General features: G+C 40.1%; 1 protein-coding gene across 1 annotated transcript in view; it reads left to right on the forward strand.

Annotated features, from left to right (window-relative positions):
• Positions 1 to 20,920, forward strand: part of LOC145396990 (putative glutamate receptor) — a 145,861-nt gene that overhangs the window by 94,030 nt on the left and 30,911 nt on the right. Inside the window, exon 7 of the mRNA XM_080270216.1 lies at positions 1,626 to 1,783. Within this exon, the coding sequence (XP_080126342.1) occupies positions 1,626 to 1,783 (158 nt within the window). The remainder of the gene's footprint in view (positions 1 to 1,625; positions 1,784 to 20,920) is intronic.

Raw genomic sequence — 20,920 nt, forward strand, 5'->3', positions numbered from 1 at the left:
GTTTCAATATGTTGTTTTAATTCTTCCATTTGAATAATTTATGACGCTGTGAAATCGTGACTCGTATTTTAATTCCTTCAACCTGACCCCCTTTTACAAGCCCATCAAGCACAGGACGTCATAGCTCCTGCATCCCTGGTACCAAGGGATTTTATTTTAAATAATACCAAATTTAACTACTTAGATATACGGTAACAAGCGTTCACAGCATTCCATCCACATAGGTTTGTCCCTAAGAGGAGACTGGAAACTTACATGTCCTGTAATGCCATCACAAAAATGAGGTTGGTTATCTCTTTTTAACTGTACTGGAGTTTGTAACCAAATTTTGGGCTCCTACACTGCCAAAGGGATACCTAATATGGGATTACGAATTACTATTTCTCGAACCAAATATGGCTATTTATCTAACAAACTAACTCCTCGGCCTTCTCCCACCTCTCCATTCCCCATATTTCCAAAAGTCCCTCAGTCTTTAAAACCCTACCACCCACTGCCCTGTTCATCCTTTTCACCCCTTTCCCGTTAGTCTTGAAAGCTTTGGTTCCATGCATCGACTCTTTTAGGGTTCACACCTTTCATACTCACAAGCCATGATTTCTGCTCACGCCCTGCCTCTACCACTGTCTGAATAAAGTCATAGTTAGGGTTTCAAGTCGAGTCTCGTTCAATGTTAATAGGTAGATCGAAGTTTCAGAGAATACAAGAGTAACATATGTGTGCTGCTTCTCATGGACAATAGTCTAGTGAAATTCTGAACTACTATAATATAGCGCGAAAGGTCTCTGTTCGTTGTGAAACCTTGGTTAAGCCTTTCCTCCAGCCATGGCCGGAGTACAAGGTGAGTGGAATCTATGGCTCATGGGTGTACAAGAGGAGACTGGCAACAATCAGTTTTAAAAGTGGAAGCTCAACAGCTGTTAATTTACGTCACCAGTGCTGCGCCGATGAACAGCAGTTGGGCTTATGTATACCTCATCCAGGGCCTCGGTTTCACTAACATCAGAAGACTCTGCCAGCAGAGAATCAGACACACATCAACAGATTAACTAAAAATGACGCACCAAATCTCCTATACGGTGGAATGTTAAAAATGCAAAAAATTTCTTTTTCATTGGAAGCATAATCCTACCAGGAAAAATACTACTGGTTTCGACATTTTAAGTAGGTTTGACTGTCAATGGCGTAATAATGAAACTAATTGGAATACATGCATGATATTAGTCACTTCATTATGATAACGTTTCATCCATCTTATTCTTGCTGCGATTATATTAATCTTTGGAAAAAATGTTACTAAACAGAAAAGTAGCATTCCTTTACCCTTTCTTTATGAGGGGCCTCTCCAAAAATAAAAAAAAAATCGTCTTGAGTTACCAGGAATAGACATATAAATGTCATCCTAGTGAAAGTATTGACCTCTTCAGTCAAATGACGATTTTAGTCATGCTGTCCTCAAAATAATTTTATTCATCTTGGGTCAGCCTTTCGGAATGAAATTATTAGATATAGCTTTCACTGACACTTATAATACGAAGGGTCCTTTCTAAGTAAAATATAATTGTCAAGAGGAGGTAAAAATAAAGATTAAAGGCGGTAACAGGGAGCTGCCTTATGTGTTGCAGGAGAGGTGTGGGGTAAGCGGCTGCCAAATGGTACCTGGACGGGAATAGTTGGTATGCTGGGCAGTGGCGTGGCAGACATTGCTATTGCCAACATCTTCATCACCAGTGTATGGGGAAGGAAAGAACATCAACACTTCAGCTCTCCTTTCCATCAGAGTGTAAGCATTTATCATCATTCTCAAGTGCTGTTGTCTGTTATATAATAATACTACCATACTGTAGTATCCTTCAGATTACTGGCTCACGTCAACCTCTTCTCTCTTCGCTGCACTGTTGCATCTCTGTCTCTTTTCTACCGCTACTTCAAAGGTCACTGCTCCTCTGAACTGTCTGTTTGCATCCCTCCACCACTACGACGGATGTGTAACACCCGTCTAGCAACAAACTCTCATCCCTACTCTGTCCGCTTCTAACGCAAGAGTTAACCGTTACTCCCAGTCCTTCATATATGCAACAGTTCAGATCTGGACCTGTCTTCCTCTGTCTGTATTTCCTACTGCCTTTAATCTTCGGTCTTTCAAAAGCAGTGTGTCCAGGTACCTCGAAATGTATGGATCTTGAATCTGACTTTCTGTTATCTTGTTTTTGTTTTTTGCTTGGAGGGAAAAATTCGCTGCATACTGGCCTTTGGTTCCTTCTTCCTTGCATAAAAAAAAAAAGTTATGTTTTAAATACCATACAGACAGGTGTTAATGTACTGTCCACCCTGCTCCATGTTGTTATTTCAAGTCTTAAGCTTAGTAGAAACTTACTAACAAGACAGTGACATTAGTTAACCTTAAACAGTAATGGAACTAATAACAAAGACATAATATATGCAAGAAAGAACACTGAACAAAAACTATAGTTATATTCCTACGTCATAACTTTTTACAGATTATATAGACAAACCTTCAGTGACCAAATAAAAAGTTCAATGGAGATCATCAAGTATGTAAAGAGTAGACAGTACGGTCATAATATCTTCCCTCTGATTTTTTTGTCCCTGGTAAGTGATTATTTTTTTCTGCAAGTGTAATAAAAAGTAATGATCCCAGTACTGTCCCTCCTGTTCATGGCATCGAGAATTGTGCTTCCATGCTAAAAAGGGTTGTCAGGAGGGTCATACATTGGCAGAATAATTCCAGTAGCGTCAGAAAAAATTCAAGATGAAGGATAATGAATATCACACTAGCATTCCAAACTCTGGAACACTTCTGTTCTTCGCTATTCAGCTTAGAATGCTTTTCAGGGGGACTGGATGTTTTACATCGAACCATGCAATGGCCAAGCGGCTTTAAAACGGGCTGGACTCAGTTGACAAACCCAAAACAACTTCTTTTACAAGTAATATCTCCCTCCCTAGACCATGAATCTTCTTATAAAAAAGATTCTGTTGCCTGAAAAATACTCTCAAATATTACAGTTCCTCGTCGAATCCTGAATACCTCCTGATGTGGTTCACACAAAAGCAAAGGTATCATTTTATAACCTCTGATGAGTACATGTCAATATATCTCTCAAAACAATAAAAATATAATAAGAATTATACAATCTGCAATATAGTTTTTTTTAAATATAGTGTTTGTGTGGGATATCCCGCAGATGAATTCAAGAGGAAGTGGTATGGGATTGCCTGCCAAGAAGAGTCCACTCATTGCACAAATGTGCCGCCAGTAGCATTAGCTTTACGTATGTGGTATCGCATGGGCTAGGGCGCCTACCCTGTCTAGAAAAATTCAATCATCGTCTGCCATCATAAACCCTGAAGAATGAATGACCCTTACCAACCTTCTAGCATTCGTCTAAATGCCCAAACCTGTTCTCCTGTTGAAATGTGCACTAGGAAATGGGTATATCATAAAACAAAATAGAACTTAGTTGTACAGAGCAAGTTCTAGGTACAAGTGAAACAGCAGACCGTTTGGGACTCCATACATATCTCTAGGAGGACCCCAAATAAAGATCAAAATATGGAATAATAATAATAATAAAGTAATAATAATAATAATAATAATAATAATATTGAAACGCTGGGAACTTGGGCCCCGAGCTGTCAATGCAAAATACCGCTCAGTATGCCTCCGCCAAGCCTTGCACAGAGACTCGCCATGCAGTCTCTACGACATGGTTCAGTGTGGGTTGATATGAGACTAAAGATGAACTAAATTGACCCAATATGGCCTTGACCTTTGACCCTTTCCCTTGCTGACATAATTAGTTCATTGTTACTTCATACTGTATCACAAAAGTTTGGTTGAAATCCGTCACGGGGTCAGGAGATATCGTACTCACACCCTTTTAACCTTAACGTTTGATCCTTTGACCTTGCTGACCTAATCAATTCGTCTTCCCTTCATTCTGTATCCCTGGGAAATGTTTGGTAAGAATCAGCCCAGGGGTTCGGGAGATATCGCGCCCACACCCATATGACCTTGATCTATGGCCCAGTATCGTGCCCACAGCCATATGACCTTGACCTTCGGCTCCTTGACCTTGCTGACCTAATCAGCTCATACTGTATCACTGACAAAAGTTTTGTCGAAATCTGTCGAAGGTTTCAGGAGATATCATGCCCACAGAAATAAACTAAGTTGAATGAACTTGACCTCTGACCCCTTGACCTTGCTGACGTAATCAGTCAACCATCCCTTCATACTCTATCACTGACAAATGTTTGGTAGAAATCCGTCAAGGGGTTCAGGTGATATTATGCCCACAAGAATAAACTTAGTCGGATCTCATTTGACCTTGACCTTTGACCCCTTGACCTGGCTGACCTAAACAATCCATCATCTCTGCATACTGCATCACTGACAAAACTTTGCTGGATATTCGTCGATGGGTTCAACGCATGCACGAACATATGCAAGGACAGACAGATCTAATCAGTTAAATGCTTCTCCACCATAGGTGGGCAAAGGCATAATAACTAGTGCAACCAAGCTCTTTAATGCTGGTTCCTCGGGGCTCTTGGTCTAAAAGGAAAAAAAACGGCGTAAAATGACCCTCTGGAGGTCATTTTATAAACCTGACTTCGCATTCATAGAGAACCTTACGAATGAATGGAAGAGCAAGGCTTAAACCGGAACTGAGGCTTGAGCCGGTCTTAAGTCGGAACTGCGACACGCCTGGTAAAAACCGATATGGAGAAACAGGGCTCAAGTTCCTCAAAGGCTGAGCCAATGACCTAAATCAAAGCTGCCTCTGAGCGGGCTTGAGTCTTGTGAACCTGTCATTTTGTTCACATCTCTGTCCTCCCCTGTATAGTGTATTATCTTTGTGAGTGCTCAGGAAGTCTCCAACCATCTAGCTGCTGTATAATTTGAGTATAAATGTTGTTACCATTTTTCTTGTACTCTATGGCCTAAGGTGTTAATTCGTAGGCCTGGTAAAGTTTTTGTGATTCATGTGGAGTTTTTGATGTCAGCCATTATTAATATTATTTTGTATCTGTAATAATATATCTTGCATTAACTGAGCATTATCCGGTTTTCTCATTATATCAGGGCTGACTTAGATAAATTTACTCTTGCTAATTTCGTGTTAATAGAGGCTATTGCAATTAACCATATATTTAACCTGTTTTGCCATTATATTATCCTTATGAGTCCTGAATGTTTAGTTGTTAGTTTGAGCATTAAACTTTATCTTGTAATTTTACCTAACTCTTTTGTTTTGAACCTGGAACTTTGCGGGACAGTAGTGATTTAAGTATTCTCACTTGAAATGTTCATTATCTCTCTGTTCCGTAACATAAATTTGGCGACCTCTTATCAGGATATTCAGGATATTATCATAAGGATATTGCTTGATATTTTGTGACTGTGATTTATTCATGATGTCTACTATTACTACTCTTGATGAAGCCAAAGATTTTTTGTCAAATGTGCAAACAGTGTGTGATGTAGAAAACAGAACAAAGAATGAACTTAAGCTTGTTGCTCAACAATTGGGAATTGCTGTTCACTCTCATCATTCTAAAGATCAAATTGTTGGCATGATTAATAAAAGCTTGTTTGATGTAACACCTCCAGATCAGCAAACGTAGATTGAAATAGCTAAGTTACAGCTAGCCCTGCAGGAGGCTCGTGCTAAGGAGGCTGAGTTTCAGGCACGTGCTAAGGAGGCTGGGTCTCAGGCTCGTATTCAGGAGGCACAGGCACAGGCTGAGTCTCAGGCTCATATTCAGGAGGCACAGGCACAGGCTGAGTCTCAGGCTCGTATTCAGGAAGAACATATTGAACTTGCTAGGATTCAGGCGGACCATGAGTATCACATGAAACAAGGTGGAACTAGATCATCTAGTTCTGATGATTTTGATGTGGCTAAAAATGTTAAACATGTCCCTCTTTTTAATAAATCTGATTTAACAAAGTATTTTCTGTTGTTTGAGAGGGTAGCTACAGGTTTTAATTGGCCCAAAAAGTATTGGCCAGTACTCCTTCGAGTGTTCTCACCGGTAAAGCTCAAGTAACTTATGCATCTTTGCCTCAGGATCAATCTGACAATTATGATGTAGTTAAGAGCTTGATTCTTAAGGCCTATGAGCTTGTTCCTGAAGCCTATAGAGTAAAATTTAGGACAACTTATAAGCAAGATAAGCAATCCCATGTTCAGTATCCAAAAATCAAAGATCTGTTAGAGCAGTGGTTAAAATTCTAAGAATGTAAATTCTGATTTTGATAAATTTAAGCAGATGATTTTGCTGCAGGACTTCAAAAGGTGTATTAATAAAGATGTAAGCCTATATCTTGAAGAGAAAAGAATAGATAATTTGTCTGATGCTGCAGTTTTAGCTGATGAATATGTTCTCACTCACAAGAGATATACTAAAGAAAAAAAGGAAAGCCGATAGTAAGTACGTTGCCTCTACTCAAGAGTACAGGTAACAGGAAAGAGAATAAAGATGATGTTTCTCAGGAAGTAAATACCAGCTCCACCTCTAGATTTCAGAAAAGTAAATGTACTTATTGTAGTAAGCTTGGTCATACTACGGAGAAATGTTTCAGGAGACAGCGTGATGTGAACAAAAAGGAGTCTTTAAATATTCAGTCAATTGGTCTAGTGTCCACCCTTGAGAGTTCCCAGAATTCTTTAAGTGAGTTAACTGAACCTGCTTTGAGGGGTAAATTAAATTCTCATGATGAAGCTCCTCTTTTGAGCAGTGACGTGGATGACACTCTCAAGAGTTCATGTGCTAATTTCCTGTCTGATGGTTTTGTCAGTCCTCTGGACAGTAATGACAGGAAATCAGTTAAAATATTTCGTGATACAGGTGCTTGCCAATCCCTTATGCTGACCAGTGTTCTAGGCTCTAATGTTAATTCCTCTGATGAAACTGTAATCTTACAAGGTGTAGGGAATAATTACTTCTCTGTCCCTCTGTTCAGAGTGAATTTAGAGTCTGGTTTTGTTAATTGTTCTGTTATGGTTGGGTTGGTTGAGACACTCCCAATGTCAGGTGTAACTTTCTTACTTGGAAATGATGTTGGTGGAAGTCAAGTGTGTCCAGCTCCTCATTTGTCTAGTGAACCAGTGGCTGTGACCCAGGATTGTGATATCCCTGATGTATTCTCTGCATGTGCTGTCACTAGGGCTAAGTCTAAAGTTACTGGTGACTTAGAGGATAATGATGATGATGATGTTATCCTAGCTGACACTTTTCTTGCTAATTTGGACCACTCACCAGATGAGGCAGTACCCCGTAGTGTTGATAATTTGTCTCATCAAGAGTTGGTTGAGTTGCAGGTTGCTGACCCTGAGTTGAAAGGTCTAGCTAACTCTGCTTGCAGTGAGGAAGAGTCAGCTGGTGCTTCTACTTGTTATTATATAAAGTCAGGAGTACCTATGAGAAAGTGGAGACCCCCAGCAGCATCAGCCGACTGTGAATGGGAGGTTGTACATCAAGTTGTCATCCCTCGTGTTTGTAGGCAGGATATCATTAGAGTGGCTCATGATTCCAGTTTGGCAGGACACCTTGGAGTGAGGAAGACTGTGGCACGCATTTTGAAACACTTCTACTGGCCAGGTATCTTCAGAGATGTTTCCTGGTAATGTAATTCTTGTCACACCTGTCAAGTTGTGGGGAAGTGTAATCAGACCGAAAAGGTTGCACGTCTAGTTCCCATTCCTCCTTTTGAGGCGCCATTCACCCGTGTGTTGGTGGATATTGTGGGCCCTCTTCCTAAGACTTCTTCAGGATTTTCTTATGTGTTGACCCTGATTGATATGGCTGCTCGTTATCCTAAAGCCGTTCCACTTAGAAATATCTCAGCAAAGAACGTGGTTAAGGAAATGCTAGGGTTCTTCACCAAGTTTGGTCTGCCCAAGGAGGTACAGTCAGACCGGGAAGTAATTTCATGTCAAATGTTTTCAAGCAGTCTCTGAAAGAGTTGGGCATCGCCCAGATCACGTCTTCAGCTTACCATCCCCAGACCCAAGGAGCGTTGGAGAGATATCATCAAACACTCAAATCGATGCTCAAGAAATACTGTTTAGAACATTAGAAAGACTGGGATAAAGGTCTTCCATTCGTTGTATTTGCCGCAAGAGAATCTCCAAATGAATCACTGGGCTTCTCACCCTTTGAACTACTGTTTGGCCATGAAGTAAGAGGACCCCTTAAGCTACTCAAGGAATGTTGGCTGTCGGAGGAAGATGACGTCAACCTGCTAGAGTATGTGATGAAGTTCAAAGAACGACTGTCCACTGCTTTACAGCTGGCGAGAGAGAATTTAGGAGCTGCTCAGGAGAAGATGAAGACTTGGTATGATAAGAAGTCTAGGTTACGCCACTTTCAGCCAGGAGATCAAGTTTTGATTCTGCTACCGGTGCATGGGCAACCTCTTCAAGCCAAGTTTAGTGGTCCTTATTTCGTGGAGAAGAAACTCAGTGATGTCAACTATGTCATCGCCACACCAGATCGTAGAAAGAACAAGCAACTTTGTCACATTAACATGCTAACGTTATATCACAGGCGGGACGAAAATAACCCAGTCTGCACTGTAGCTGTTCCACCCGAGTCTGCAAGTGAAGCTCTCCCATGCAGTATGAGCCTGAGTGATAGTTTGGGGAAGAATCCTGATATTATGAATGATCTCCAGACTAAGCTTTCTCATCTAGCTCCCGAGGAAAGGCAGGAGTTTTCGGTATTACTGCAGGAGTACCCGCAAGTGTTCCGTGACACCCCAGGAAGAACCACTGTGTTGATGCATGATGTCGATGTTGGAGACGCAAAGCCAATTAAACTGCCTCCTTACCGTGTGAACCCAGTGAAAGTTCTTCTCATCCAGAAGGAGCTTGGCTACCTGTTGGACCACAAGATGATTGAGCCCTGTCAGAGCGAGTGGAGTTCTCCTGTCACTCTGGTCCCTAAGCCAGGGGGGTCACAGCGGCTTTGCATCAACTACAGACGTGTTAATCAGATAACCAAAACAGACACTTACCCTCTCCCTCGCGTGGAAGATTGCGTAGACAAGATCGGAAAGGCTAGGTACACAAGTAAGTTTGATTTGTTAAAGGGATACTGGCAAGTACCTATGATTGAACGTGCTAGGGAGATCTCATGTTTTGTAACACTAGGAAAGACTTTTGCATGTTCTGTAATGCCATATGGTATGAAGAATGCACCAGCCAATTATCAGAAGCAAATGAATGTTGGCAAGGTGCGTTGTTTATATTGATGATGTATTAATCACCTATGCCATGTCAGTAAATTTCTTGAGCGTTTGGTTCAGGCTAATCTTGTAGCTAATTTATCAAAGTGTGAGTTTGGTCAAGCTAAAGTTCAGTACCTTGGGTACGTAATTGGTGATGGACACGTTGCACCACCAGCAGCTAAGGTTCAGGTTATAAGTGATCTTCCCAGACCTAAAAGTAGGAAAGAGCTACAAAGATTTTTGGGAATGGTAGATTATTACAAGATATTTGTTCTTAACTTTTCAATTCTTGTATCACCACTTACAGACCTACTGAAAAAGGGAGTTAAATTTTTCTGGACCGATAACTGTGAATCCTCTTTTAGTAAACTTAAAGTTATCCTATTAAGTCAGCCAGTGCTCGCTACTCCAAATTTTGCTAAGCCTTTTAAGATGTCTGTTGACGCAAGTGATACAGGAGCTGGGACTGTTTTGCTGCAAGAGGATGATCAGGGTATTGAACACCCTGTATCTTATTACAGTAAGAAGTTCACTCCACCTCAAAAGAACTACTCCACTATTGAGAAAGAGCTTTTGGCCTTGATTTTGGGTTTACAGCATTTTTCATTTTATTTGTGTTCTGGTTTTGACCCCATAGTCATTTATACCGATCATAACCCACTGAAATTCCTTAGTAAGTTTAAAGATAAAAATCAGAGATTGACAAGATGGAGTCTACTTCTTCAGGAGTATTCATTAGACATACAACATGTCAAGGGGAAAGAAAATGTTATCGTAGATTGCTTATCTGGACTTTAGACAGATTATTTTAGAGTACTAAGAAATTTCCTTTGTAAATTTCTTTTTCTTTGTGGGGAGGTGTTACATAGCCTATGATTTCATCATCCTTTGTGTAATTCTAACGTACAGTATGCTGCATGTTTGATCACGATTCGCCTTGTGGCTTTCATAGTGACCAGGCTTGCGTGTTCTACCTCACTCCCCCCTTCTCTCCCGTACAGTAGAGTAAGTCGTTCTTTCTGTTGTTCAGAGCAGGATTGTCAACTCTTCATTTGCCGGCCCCTATATAATGAGCTCAGTCTCTGCATTAATTGCCAATTAGATCTACTCCTCATTTTGTTCACATCTCTGTCCTCCCCTGTATAGTGTATTATCTTTGTGAGTGCTCAGGAAGTCTCCAACCATCTAGCTGCTGTATAATTTGAGTATAAGTGTTGTTACCATTTTTCTTGTACTCTATGGCCTAAGGTGTTAATTCGTAGGCCTGGTAAGGTTTTTGTGATTCATGTGGAGTTTTTGATGTCAGCCATTATTAATAATATTTTGTATCTGTAATAATATATCTTGCATTAACTGAGCATTATCCGGTTTTCTCATTTTATCAGGGCTGACTTAGATAAATTTACTCCTGCTAATTTCGTGTTAATAGAGGCTATTTCAGTTAACCATATATTTAACCTGTTTTGCCATTACATTATCCTTATGAGTCCTGAATGTTTAGTTGTTAGTTTGAGCATTAAACTTTAACTTGTAATTTTACCTAACTCTTTTGCTTTGAACCTGGAACTTTGCGGGACAGTAGTGATTTTAGTATTCTCACTTGAAATGTTCATTATCTCTCTCTGTTCCGTAACAATATATATATATATATATATATATATATATATATATCTATCTATATATATATATATATATATATATATATATATATATATATACGACTTTATTCTGGATGTGCTCGTTAATCCACAATTGGCTTCCCTATTTCCCTGTAAGTACCTACGACCACGCTATCGAGAAACACATATTGTATTCATCATGATACTGTAGTGACATAACACTGGAGAAACATAATATATAGTAAAGATATATTGCAATTGCATAATATTATGGATATATGCATATATTTATACAATGGTAACATTGTTACATAACTGTAGTTACAGTGTAAATACAACTGTTACACATTTGTAGTTTTAACAAAATTGTAGTAATATTGTAACATAACTGTACTGTAGTTAAATCGTGTTAATGCAACTGTTTCACATTTGTAGTAATACCGTAACATAACTGGTTACATCGAGATAATGCGACTGTCATATAATTGTAGTTTGAACAAAACTATAGTAATATTGTAACATAACTGTAGATACCTCGTGTTAATGTAGCTGTGACACAATTGTATTAATATAGTAACATATCTGTAATTACATTGTGTTAATGCAACTGTTGTACAGTTGTAGTAACATTGTAACATAACTGTAGTTACATCTGTTATTGCAATTATTACACAATTCTAGTTATATTATAGAAACCTGTGTATATAATTATACAAGTATTATAGTGGCAATACAGTGGCAAGTCTAAAGTAGTCAATCGTAAGTATCATGTATCAGCCATATTTGATGTACTTGCTATCTGTTTATATGAGACATAATAATATTATTAAACAGTGTGTATGTTGGCTTAGTTATGTTGCACAGTTTATATCTGAATTAAAATTATATACAGTCCTATATTTTGCTATTTCATATATAATAAAGTGTATAATTTTTACAATATGTACAGTGTTCACTTAGTTTCGTTTGTGCCACATATCACCTGATACTTTAGTTCTCCAATGGCTGTGAAGTGAATCTGACATGTGTACTCACATTTATGTTCATCTTTAGGGATTGGTTGGATGTACTCATGTGTGTGGTTGACTATAGCACAGTGGTTACTCTACTGCTTGATTCATTTATACTGGCCATTTTTAGTGTATCTCCTTTGGAATTGTAATATGAAGGATATGTGTGTACTTATATTTTATTTCTCTGGTCTTACTAGATTTTAATATGTATGTTTTTATGTTGATGTGAGGATATACATTGTTTATCACTGTGTATACTGTATATGTAAGGTTGTTTATAAATGAAGTAGTACTATTAAACTAACAGAGTAAATCTTCAGTTCATTGATAAGGATTATTGTAGAAATGTTCTAATCGATGGCAGTAAGAATGGCGGTGTTGGTGATAAAGGTGTTGGAGGAAGACTGGCAGTTGCTTTCATGTCGTTGCATTATCATCAGCGCCACGGCTGCCTCCTGAGTGGTGGGTTGGTAATTAGACAGGTAGGTAGCGTAAGTCTGTAATTACCGTAGGTAGGTAGGTAAGTCGGTCAGTGTCTTGGTATGACTGTGTCATCACTTGGTGTCGTCACTGTGGGGTCAACACTGTTTGCTTGTTGTGGTGGTTAGGGTGTTGGCGAAGGTGGGGGGAGGACTGGTGGACAGTGGGGGAGGTAATATTGTAGATGATGGTGGAGGTCTTAGAGGTCAGCTGTGTTGATACTACTTCAACGTAACAGTTCAGATGCGCTCCTCATGAGGACACTGCACTTGTTCTTGCTTGTTTTCCTTCTTCAGTTTTATTCTCAGTCTTTTCTTATTGTGGTTTACTTGTTTACTGCTGATGACCGCTGCTACTTGCAGGTGAGTGTAGAAGATTGTAGAGTTGTCACGTAGACTTGTTACTTGTAAACTGCAGATGCCTTGTTGTAGAGTTGCGTTCATGGAAGTAGTTTTTCGTTGTTTACCATTGTTATCATACTGTATGTGTCGTCTTTAACTGCTTGCAACCAATGTTGACAGACAAAGCCGAGTTGTTTTATTAGAAGGAGAGAAATATTGTTGATGTATCATAGATTTATGGCTGCCCCTCTATCACCAGTGGTTTGAAACGTGCGCGGCTGCCATTAAAATGGTGGGGCATCGAGTAGAGTGAATAGGTAGCTCTCTGTCTCACACTCCCGCTCTGTGTATTCTTTTATCGTAGGTGAGGCGAGTTATAGTCACTTCATGGGTTATGGAGTTTTATTTACAAAGTTATATGGAGATGTGATTGATAGTGTAATGTAACGTGATGGCGAACCTCCTAGCTGACCGTATCTCCTACCTTCTACCTATGATAATACTTTCTAGCTCTCTCTGGCTGTCTAATCTCCTACTTGTGATTTTAGACTTATATCCCCCTCTGACTACCAGATAAGGTTTGTGGGCATACATGTGTGTGTGTGTGTGTGTGTGTGTGTGTGTGTGTGTGTGTGTGTGTGTGTGTGTGTGTGTGTGTGTGTGTGTGTGTGTGTGTAGGATCACACTTCCAACACATGAACAGCTATCAGGTCATCCTGTGTTTCGGAGCACTTGAGTGTCTGGCTATGGTGAAATGTGTCAAACCTCTTCCTGGAGAACTCAGACGTAACTACCTGTCTATTACATACTGACGCCTGTAGCTATATAGTTACATAGTTACATTAACAACTCTTATATAATATTGTCATAACGTATTAATGCCTACATAATTACGCTCTCGTACCTTCAATGCGACTTTTCCGACTCTCTTCTTCCAGGAGGAAAATTAAGAGATGTTAAGGTGAAGAGAGCAAGCTGGTCTGCGAGTGAATATCGTCGGCTTTGCTAGGCAAGCTTTATTTATTTTACGTGTACTCGTACTTGTCCCACAGCCACATAGGGAAGTAAGCCTAGATAGTATCCCTATGGAAACAGTATTACAAAGACTAAGAATATCAAAAACAACAATCTTTAAATTCAACCAAAACTCCATTAAACTTAAAAACCGCCAGCAAAATCAGTAAACACTGCTGGTGTTAATCAAGCTTGTGTTGTCTACGAACTCGTCCCAAATCTTTATTTTTCTCTGACAAAGAGAGTTTATTTTCACCCCTGTTTGTTAGTTTGTCTGTTAGCAGGATTACTCAAAAACTACCTGAGAGATTTGGGCCAGTTTTGGTGGGCAGATAGCCCATGTCCCAGAGAACAATCGCTTCACTCTTGGGTTTGATCCAGATCGTATTACAGATTCTGGATACGGTAAAAAATATATGTTTTTTAAACCCTATTCAGTAATAATAAAACTTAACCCATTATGAAGAGTAGTTTGTAAATTACGTTGCTCATGTTAAGAGATGCCCCTCACTGATTGCCTCTGTAATATGCTTTGAAATTAGCCTAAGTGATACATAGCAAAAATCTAATTTTCATATTGCTTTACTTGTTAAGAAAACACCATTCTGTTCGTGCAAGCATATTATATGTTAAACAACGGACCATAAAATATGAAAAGCCGTTAAATGGCCTGGTATTATCTAGCAGCGATCACTAATCTTTATGCATACTCAGGGCCGTAATTTCTGGGGGGCTAGGGGGGCTATGGCTCCCCCAGTGTTTTCTGTATTTTAATTTCTAAAAACTTCAGTTACTATTGAGGGCTTATAAAGGTGAACTTAAAAATAAAAAGGAAGAAATACTTGGAGTAGTTTTGTTGAAAATTCTAACATTTCTACTCGTGTTTGATGGAATATTTTTAAATTTGATTCAAACTGATCATAAACTAAATCATAATACTGTAGTATTTAAATTTAGATTATTTTATCATTACCAAAAATATAACGTTAGAGTGGTATATTTCAATCTGAATCCTACCGTAGGTATGTAGGAACAGTCTTGATAAGGATGCAGCATAGTACAACAAAATTGTAAAATGGCCAAATTATTAAATGTAGTCATAGTTTGAGCTGAATATTCAGACTGACAGAAAGTTAAGCCTTTAACCTAAACACGCACTTCCATCACTAAACATGCATGCCTCATTAATCATCAGCTTGCAGGTAGAATCAAGCTGGAAAATATCGGATGGTCTGCAACCTTAAGCGCTTCGATTTAATTGTAACTTTGTAGTACGGAGGTATATACATTTGGCCTTGACCTCCAAAATATTGCTGAAAACTACGGCCCTGATACTTGAGTGGTGCTCAGGATACATCCATTTGTGCACCAACAGTGTCTCTATCTATAGGGTCTCTAACCCTGACATGTGTGCACAGGTGTGTGAGGTTTTGTGAAGAGTGTATAAAATTGTGTGTGTATGTAGTGTGTGTGTAAATAGAAAAAGTGCTTCACTAAAATTGTGGGAAATAATAAGCAAAATAGAAATAAGGCTATTGAAAAGTATAGCCCAAAAAAATAGAAATGTAAGGAAGTGATTTGTATATTTGTATTAGTATAAAAAATCAGAGAAGTAACTGTGTGATAAGTGAAACTACTCCAAAAGAAATTGGTTAGAAGTGAAGTTAAATACAGTGTTAAAAGCGTTTTATGTTCAATTATCATCGGTTCGTAACCTGATAACCACAGGTGAGTCGAGCTTTGTAAATAGTGTACAGTGTATGATGGTATGTGTACAAAGTGTGTGCAAATAATGTGTATAAACAGAAAAGTACCTTAATACTTACATGAACTAATATAGGCAAAATAGAAATGATGCTATTGAAAAGTGTAGAAAAGAAAATTGAAATGTATGGAAGTGGTCTGTATATTTGTATTAGTGTATAAAATCAGAGAAGTAAGCTTGTTTGATAAGTGAAACTATTCCAAAGAAAATTAGTTATAAGTGAATTTATGGTAAGTGATATGTTTTAGGTTTATAAGTGCCTTATGTTGTAAGTGCAGCTGTTGCAAAGTTTACAGCCCTTTTTGCTTCTCCTCAACACACCACTGTGCACAGTGCACCTGGGGAAGCGACAGCGGCGTGGATACGATCGATTAACCAGCGTGCCTTGGCCAGGGACATGAGCACACCTAGGGATATGGACGGCCACTGCACTCCACCGAAAGTTAACCCTATCCATCACCTTCTCATTCCTCAACATTAGTGCCTGACCTTAAATAGTTATTGCAGTGGAAAGACGAAGGATTGGTGAGCCGTTTTGGTGTTAATTGAATGTTCTAGGTCTAAAATTAGCTGAGAAATGGCGTCTTGAAAACAGGCGATTTTGCGAACTTCACCCGCGTGTAAGCGAGGGCAGGATCCAAATATAGCAGAGGTTGAAGGGTTAAAGTGCTCATAAATATTCTCAACTGAAGAATCGTTGCAAGTATATCCCACATCCTCGGGGAAATATCGCCTAGCCTTCAATTTGATGCAAGGAAGGTTGCTGGAGCCCCCCTAGGGGCTCCACTTTACCCAGTTATTTCCTGGTTACATGTAACACTCCAGGTTTAAACGGGTGACTAAGAAATTAATGAAATACAAGACTATCCGTCATCTGCGAGTCAGGTAGACTGCAATATTACTGTCGGATGAAAACTTGACTATTATGTATCCATCCTGGATGACTCCCAATTCTGGTTGTGTGACGTGTGAACTCAAGTTGTGACTCTAAATCATTTTTATAAACAGCTTTTCCTTCTGCACTCAATACTTTCTGAGACTTGAGTTTCTGACACAGACAGACACACACACAGATAGTACAAAAATGATGACTATCGACTTCGTCTACCTGGCTCAATAAGGCTGGCCCTTGTTGCTAGTAAGGTATGCCAATAATTTATAAATATTTTCTGTGGGTCTAAACATTAACCATGGTAATTATGAAAAACAGGGGAAGGGGACGCTAGATGGGAAAAAATCCAGTGAAATGTTTCACTTCGCTCCTGATACAGTACCTCAGTAAGCAATGCTTGAATTGTATGTTTTGCTATATCAAGCAGTCTAAAATATTCTTGCCTACCAGATTATTGTTTCGTACCTTTTTATTTAGTATGTAAGTGCTATCAGTACTGATGACTTAGTAATACTCTAATGCTTTCATGGGCTCAGTTATCACTAGGTATAAAGCAGGTGGGGCACATTGGATGGGCCTCAAAGTATAATTCCGCTTATAGCTCCTAGAAGGCTAGATCTCGCATTGTACATGGAGATAAGTATCTTGAAGAAATATTTTATAAATGTCAGGGCTCCATTCTTTCGCCTACACTCTTCAACTTGAACATGCATAATATTCCCATGACCCAACTGCCCACAAACATTGCACTGAATATAAAGGAGGTGGCTGAATCGGTAGAGAGGCGGCCTGCAGTCCTAATGGACCAAGAGTGGAATCCCGATTTGGGCAGGGAACAGTTTAAGGATTTGAATTTCATAAAAGAATTTACTGATCTATCAGAAGACCCGCTGACATGTAAAAATACTCCTGCTAATACCAGTACACTAGTCCTGTATGAGACAGCCCTATCTATCTATCTATCTATTGCCAGATGCCTCAATCCCGTTCGGGGGTGGCCACAAACAAATCGCCTCCACGTCGCCATGTCCCCCTCCATTTCACTGCCCTGCTCCCAACTCACACACCCCTCTCTCATATACCTATCCACCACATCCCTCCATCTCATCCTCGGCCTCCCCCTCCCTCTCCCCCCCTCCACCTCACTCACATACATTCTCCTCGTCAGCCTTTCACCCTCCATCCTCTCCACATGGCCAAACCACCTCAGTGTATTCCTCCTAACGCTTCCTATCACATCCACATCCACACCACAACGCTCCTTTATATCCTCATTCGTCAGCCTGTCTCTCCATGTGACTCCACAGGCTCCTCTTAAATAACTCATTTCCACTGCTCTCACTCTTGACTTGTGTCCTTCCAACAACGTCCAAGCTTCACTTCCATACGTTAGAATTGGTATCACAATACTGTCATGTAGTAACTTTTTCACTTCCATGCTCACTACCCTGTTTCTTATCACTGCTTTCAAGGAACCAGCAACCTTTCTTCCCTGCTGTACCCTTTCATGCACTTCACCCTCCAAACCTCCATCCTCACTCATCACACTACCCAAGTACTTAAACATACTCACATTTTCCAATTCCTCACCATCCAACCTCGCTGTACATTCACTGACTTCACCTCTCTCAGAGACCATCACTTTACTCTTCCCTACATTCACTTTTAGATTCCGTTTCTTACACAGTCTCCCAAACTCATCCACCAAGCCTTGCAGCTCCCCTTCGTCTTCACTCAACAACACAGTATCATCTGCAAACAACAGTACAGGGAGTTTCCAAACACTACCCTAGCATGTACTCAGTATGGACGGTGGGTGTTAGCGCCGAAGTGGTGGCATGTGGAGGTGTGTAGAAGGACTACTGGGCCTTGGGATAGGCCAAGAAGCCTTTGCCCAATGTCTGACACATGAAAAAAATAGCATCGATTTATCTCGTGAATGGTACGGCATGGACACTGCAACAACACTATCCCAACAAAATTCAGGCAGGGTTGAGGACAACAGACTGACGATCGTTCCAATCAAATCCACCACCACGCTTCTCACCAGCAGTAATCATGAGCATAGATATACCCCTAAGATTATTTTTAGTCCATCTGCATCCAGCGTCCTCAATATAGGATGGAAATGGGTATTTTCAAAAGTTAATAAAGGAGGAAACCCCGGGGCAGGGACCTATGAGTTTCGCGACAATGAGCTGATAGATGGAGGGCAGTGTGCCTAATACACTTCCAGCAAAATCCCTTAACAATGTAACTGTGCCAAACACACCCACTGCCAAGATCCTTCGAAGGGTATATGACACTGGGCTAACCTTCAAGCACCACATACAAGAAAGACATCAAGACCCAATTCAATCATGTTTGTTACAGCGACAGACCTCAGGAAAAGAAAAGGAAGCACTCTTCCCACATTGCAAGCAATATATGTGTAAGTACACACACACACATATATTATATATATATATATATATATATATATATATATATATATATATATATATATATAGGGGGGGATTGTATATATGATCAGTGATCTCTGTAACCCCGGGATAGGCCCCCATCCCATCTAACACCCATCATAATATCATGCAAATCATGCAGGGCAACACTGTATCAGTACTTGCTATACCAACACTGGCTATATCAAAACCGCTATCATAGCTCATTTACACTTAGAACTTCAAATCCTTTTTGTTTGAGAATATATTGATAAGAGAGGTACACATTTTTCCGCGGCAATCTGCGCTAACAAATGATACATGTCTTTACACAGTAAGACAAATCCACACGCATAACCAGACGCACAAGATTATCGTCGTGGAAATATCACCAAACCGTCTTCAGCAACATTTCACCTATAGTCATTTGCAAGACTGGTCCTGAAGAAACACCTATATGCCCATTTCAATACAACCCCTGGATCGGACCCCCCCCCCCTTCCTATTTCCACCTATCATAGGATCTTTAGATACAGCTATTTACGTTAACCCAGCTAGGATTAGAACAGGTTATCACCCAGCCGTCCTCAAATACCAGCTTATATATAATTTGGGTGGACATCGATGACACGTGCCGCATTTAGAGAACAGGCCTACATAACAGCACACATAATGTACACTGCACAGTACATGCCGCACTAAAACATAGTCACATCATAGTGTATCAGACCTATGGAACCGGCCCCACTGGGTCAGTAACATGTTTGCGATTGACGGGTCTGCTCCGCCAGACAGGCTGGGGTTAAGCAACAACAACCATAACTGCATAACTCAGTGGTTTCCAACCTGTGGGGCGCGTCCCCCTAGGGGGGCACGAAGGGCTGCCTGGGGGGGGGGGCGCGAAGGCTTGATCAAGAGGGTAATTATATTTGAAAACTATGAATTATGATGGAAATCAGTAATTTCTAAATATGGAGAAAATATTTGAGACATGAATAAGAAATCTATTTATCTGAATATATAAACAATTTCAAAGATTAAGAATCTATGATATTTATTGACATGTGCCAACTATGCCAGTAAAATACAGTATTTGAGGAAGGGGGGCGAAGGGAACGTGTCATTCAGTGAGGGGGGGCGAGAATTAGAAAAGGTTGAAAACCACTGGCTTAACTGGTGAGAAACGCCTTCCCATGATGGCAACGATACAGCTGACTGGCTCTGATGCTCGATTATACAAACATCCCAAGGCTGCTTCCATATTTTCTGCAAGGAGGGTGGGGGATTGCAGAAAAAGTCAGTTTCACCCTGCAGTTCGCCAACTTCACATTCAAACAAGCCTCGAGTTACAATGGCAACAAGCAACAACAACATTAAAAAATGATTTGTTGATCGAGAAGGCACTTTATTCAAGGTATGTTGTTTTTAGAGAACCTGAAGAATGATCCCCTTTACAAACCATCACCATTTTCAACCTAATCATTATGTATAGACATTTTCTGTGCTTCCACTTCAGCATATGGGTAACAATATTAACATGAATTTATCTCTTATTCTCTTGAATCCGGTGACCTAAGTCTACTAATACCAAGTCGGACCACTTTCCATCAGGGCACAGGGAGGCGTGGCTTGTGTGTGACGTCAGTTGTCTAAAGTAACAAAATATATAAAAGGGCAGACTCAAAATTAAATATTTATAATAAGGGAACACAAAGAAAGGGAACAAGTGCCGACTCGTTTAACCCTATTATATAGCACTAGGTTCCCTCACAGGCCTACACCTTCCATTACAACCCCACATCTTCCCTCACACCTCACACCACACCTCTACACATTCCCTCACACTCCACACCTTCCATCACATCCTACATCTTCCATCACACCCCCATATCCTCCCTCACACCCCCACACCTTCCTCACACCCCACGTCTTCCCTCACACCCCCGTATCTTCCCTCACACCCCCACACCTTCCCTCACACCCCCACACCTTCCCTCACACCCCCATATCCTTCCTCACACCCCCACACCTTCCCTCACACATTTCAGTCCCTTCCCTCACACCTCCACACCTTCCTTCACACCCTCATA

The sequence above is a fragment of the Coenobita brevimanus genome, chromosome 40, assembly GCF_032717465.1.
Source record: "Coenobita brevimanus isolate Jiangsu-jjx chromosome 40, ASM3271746v2, whole genome shotgun sequence".
In the NCBI taxonomy this organism is placed as follows: Eukaryota; Metazoa; Arthropoda; class Malacostraca; order Decapoda; family Coenobitidae; genus Coenobita; species Coenobita brevimanus.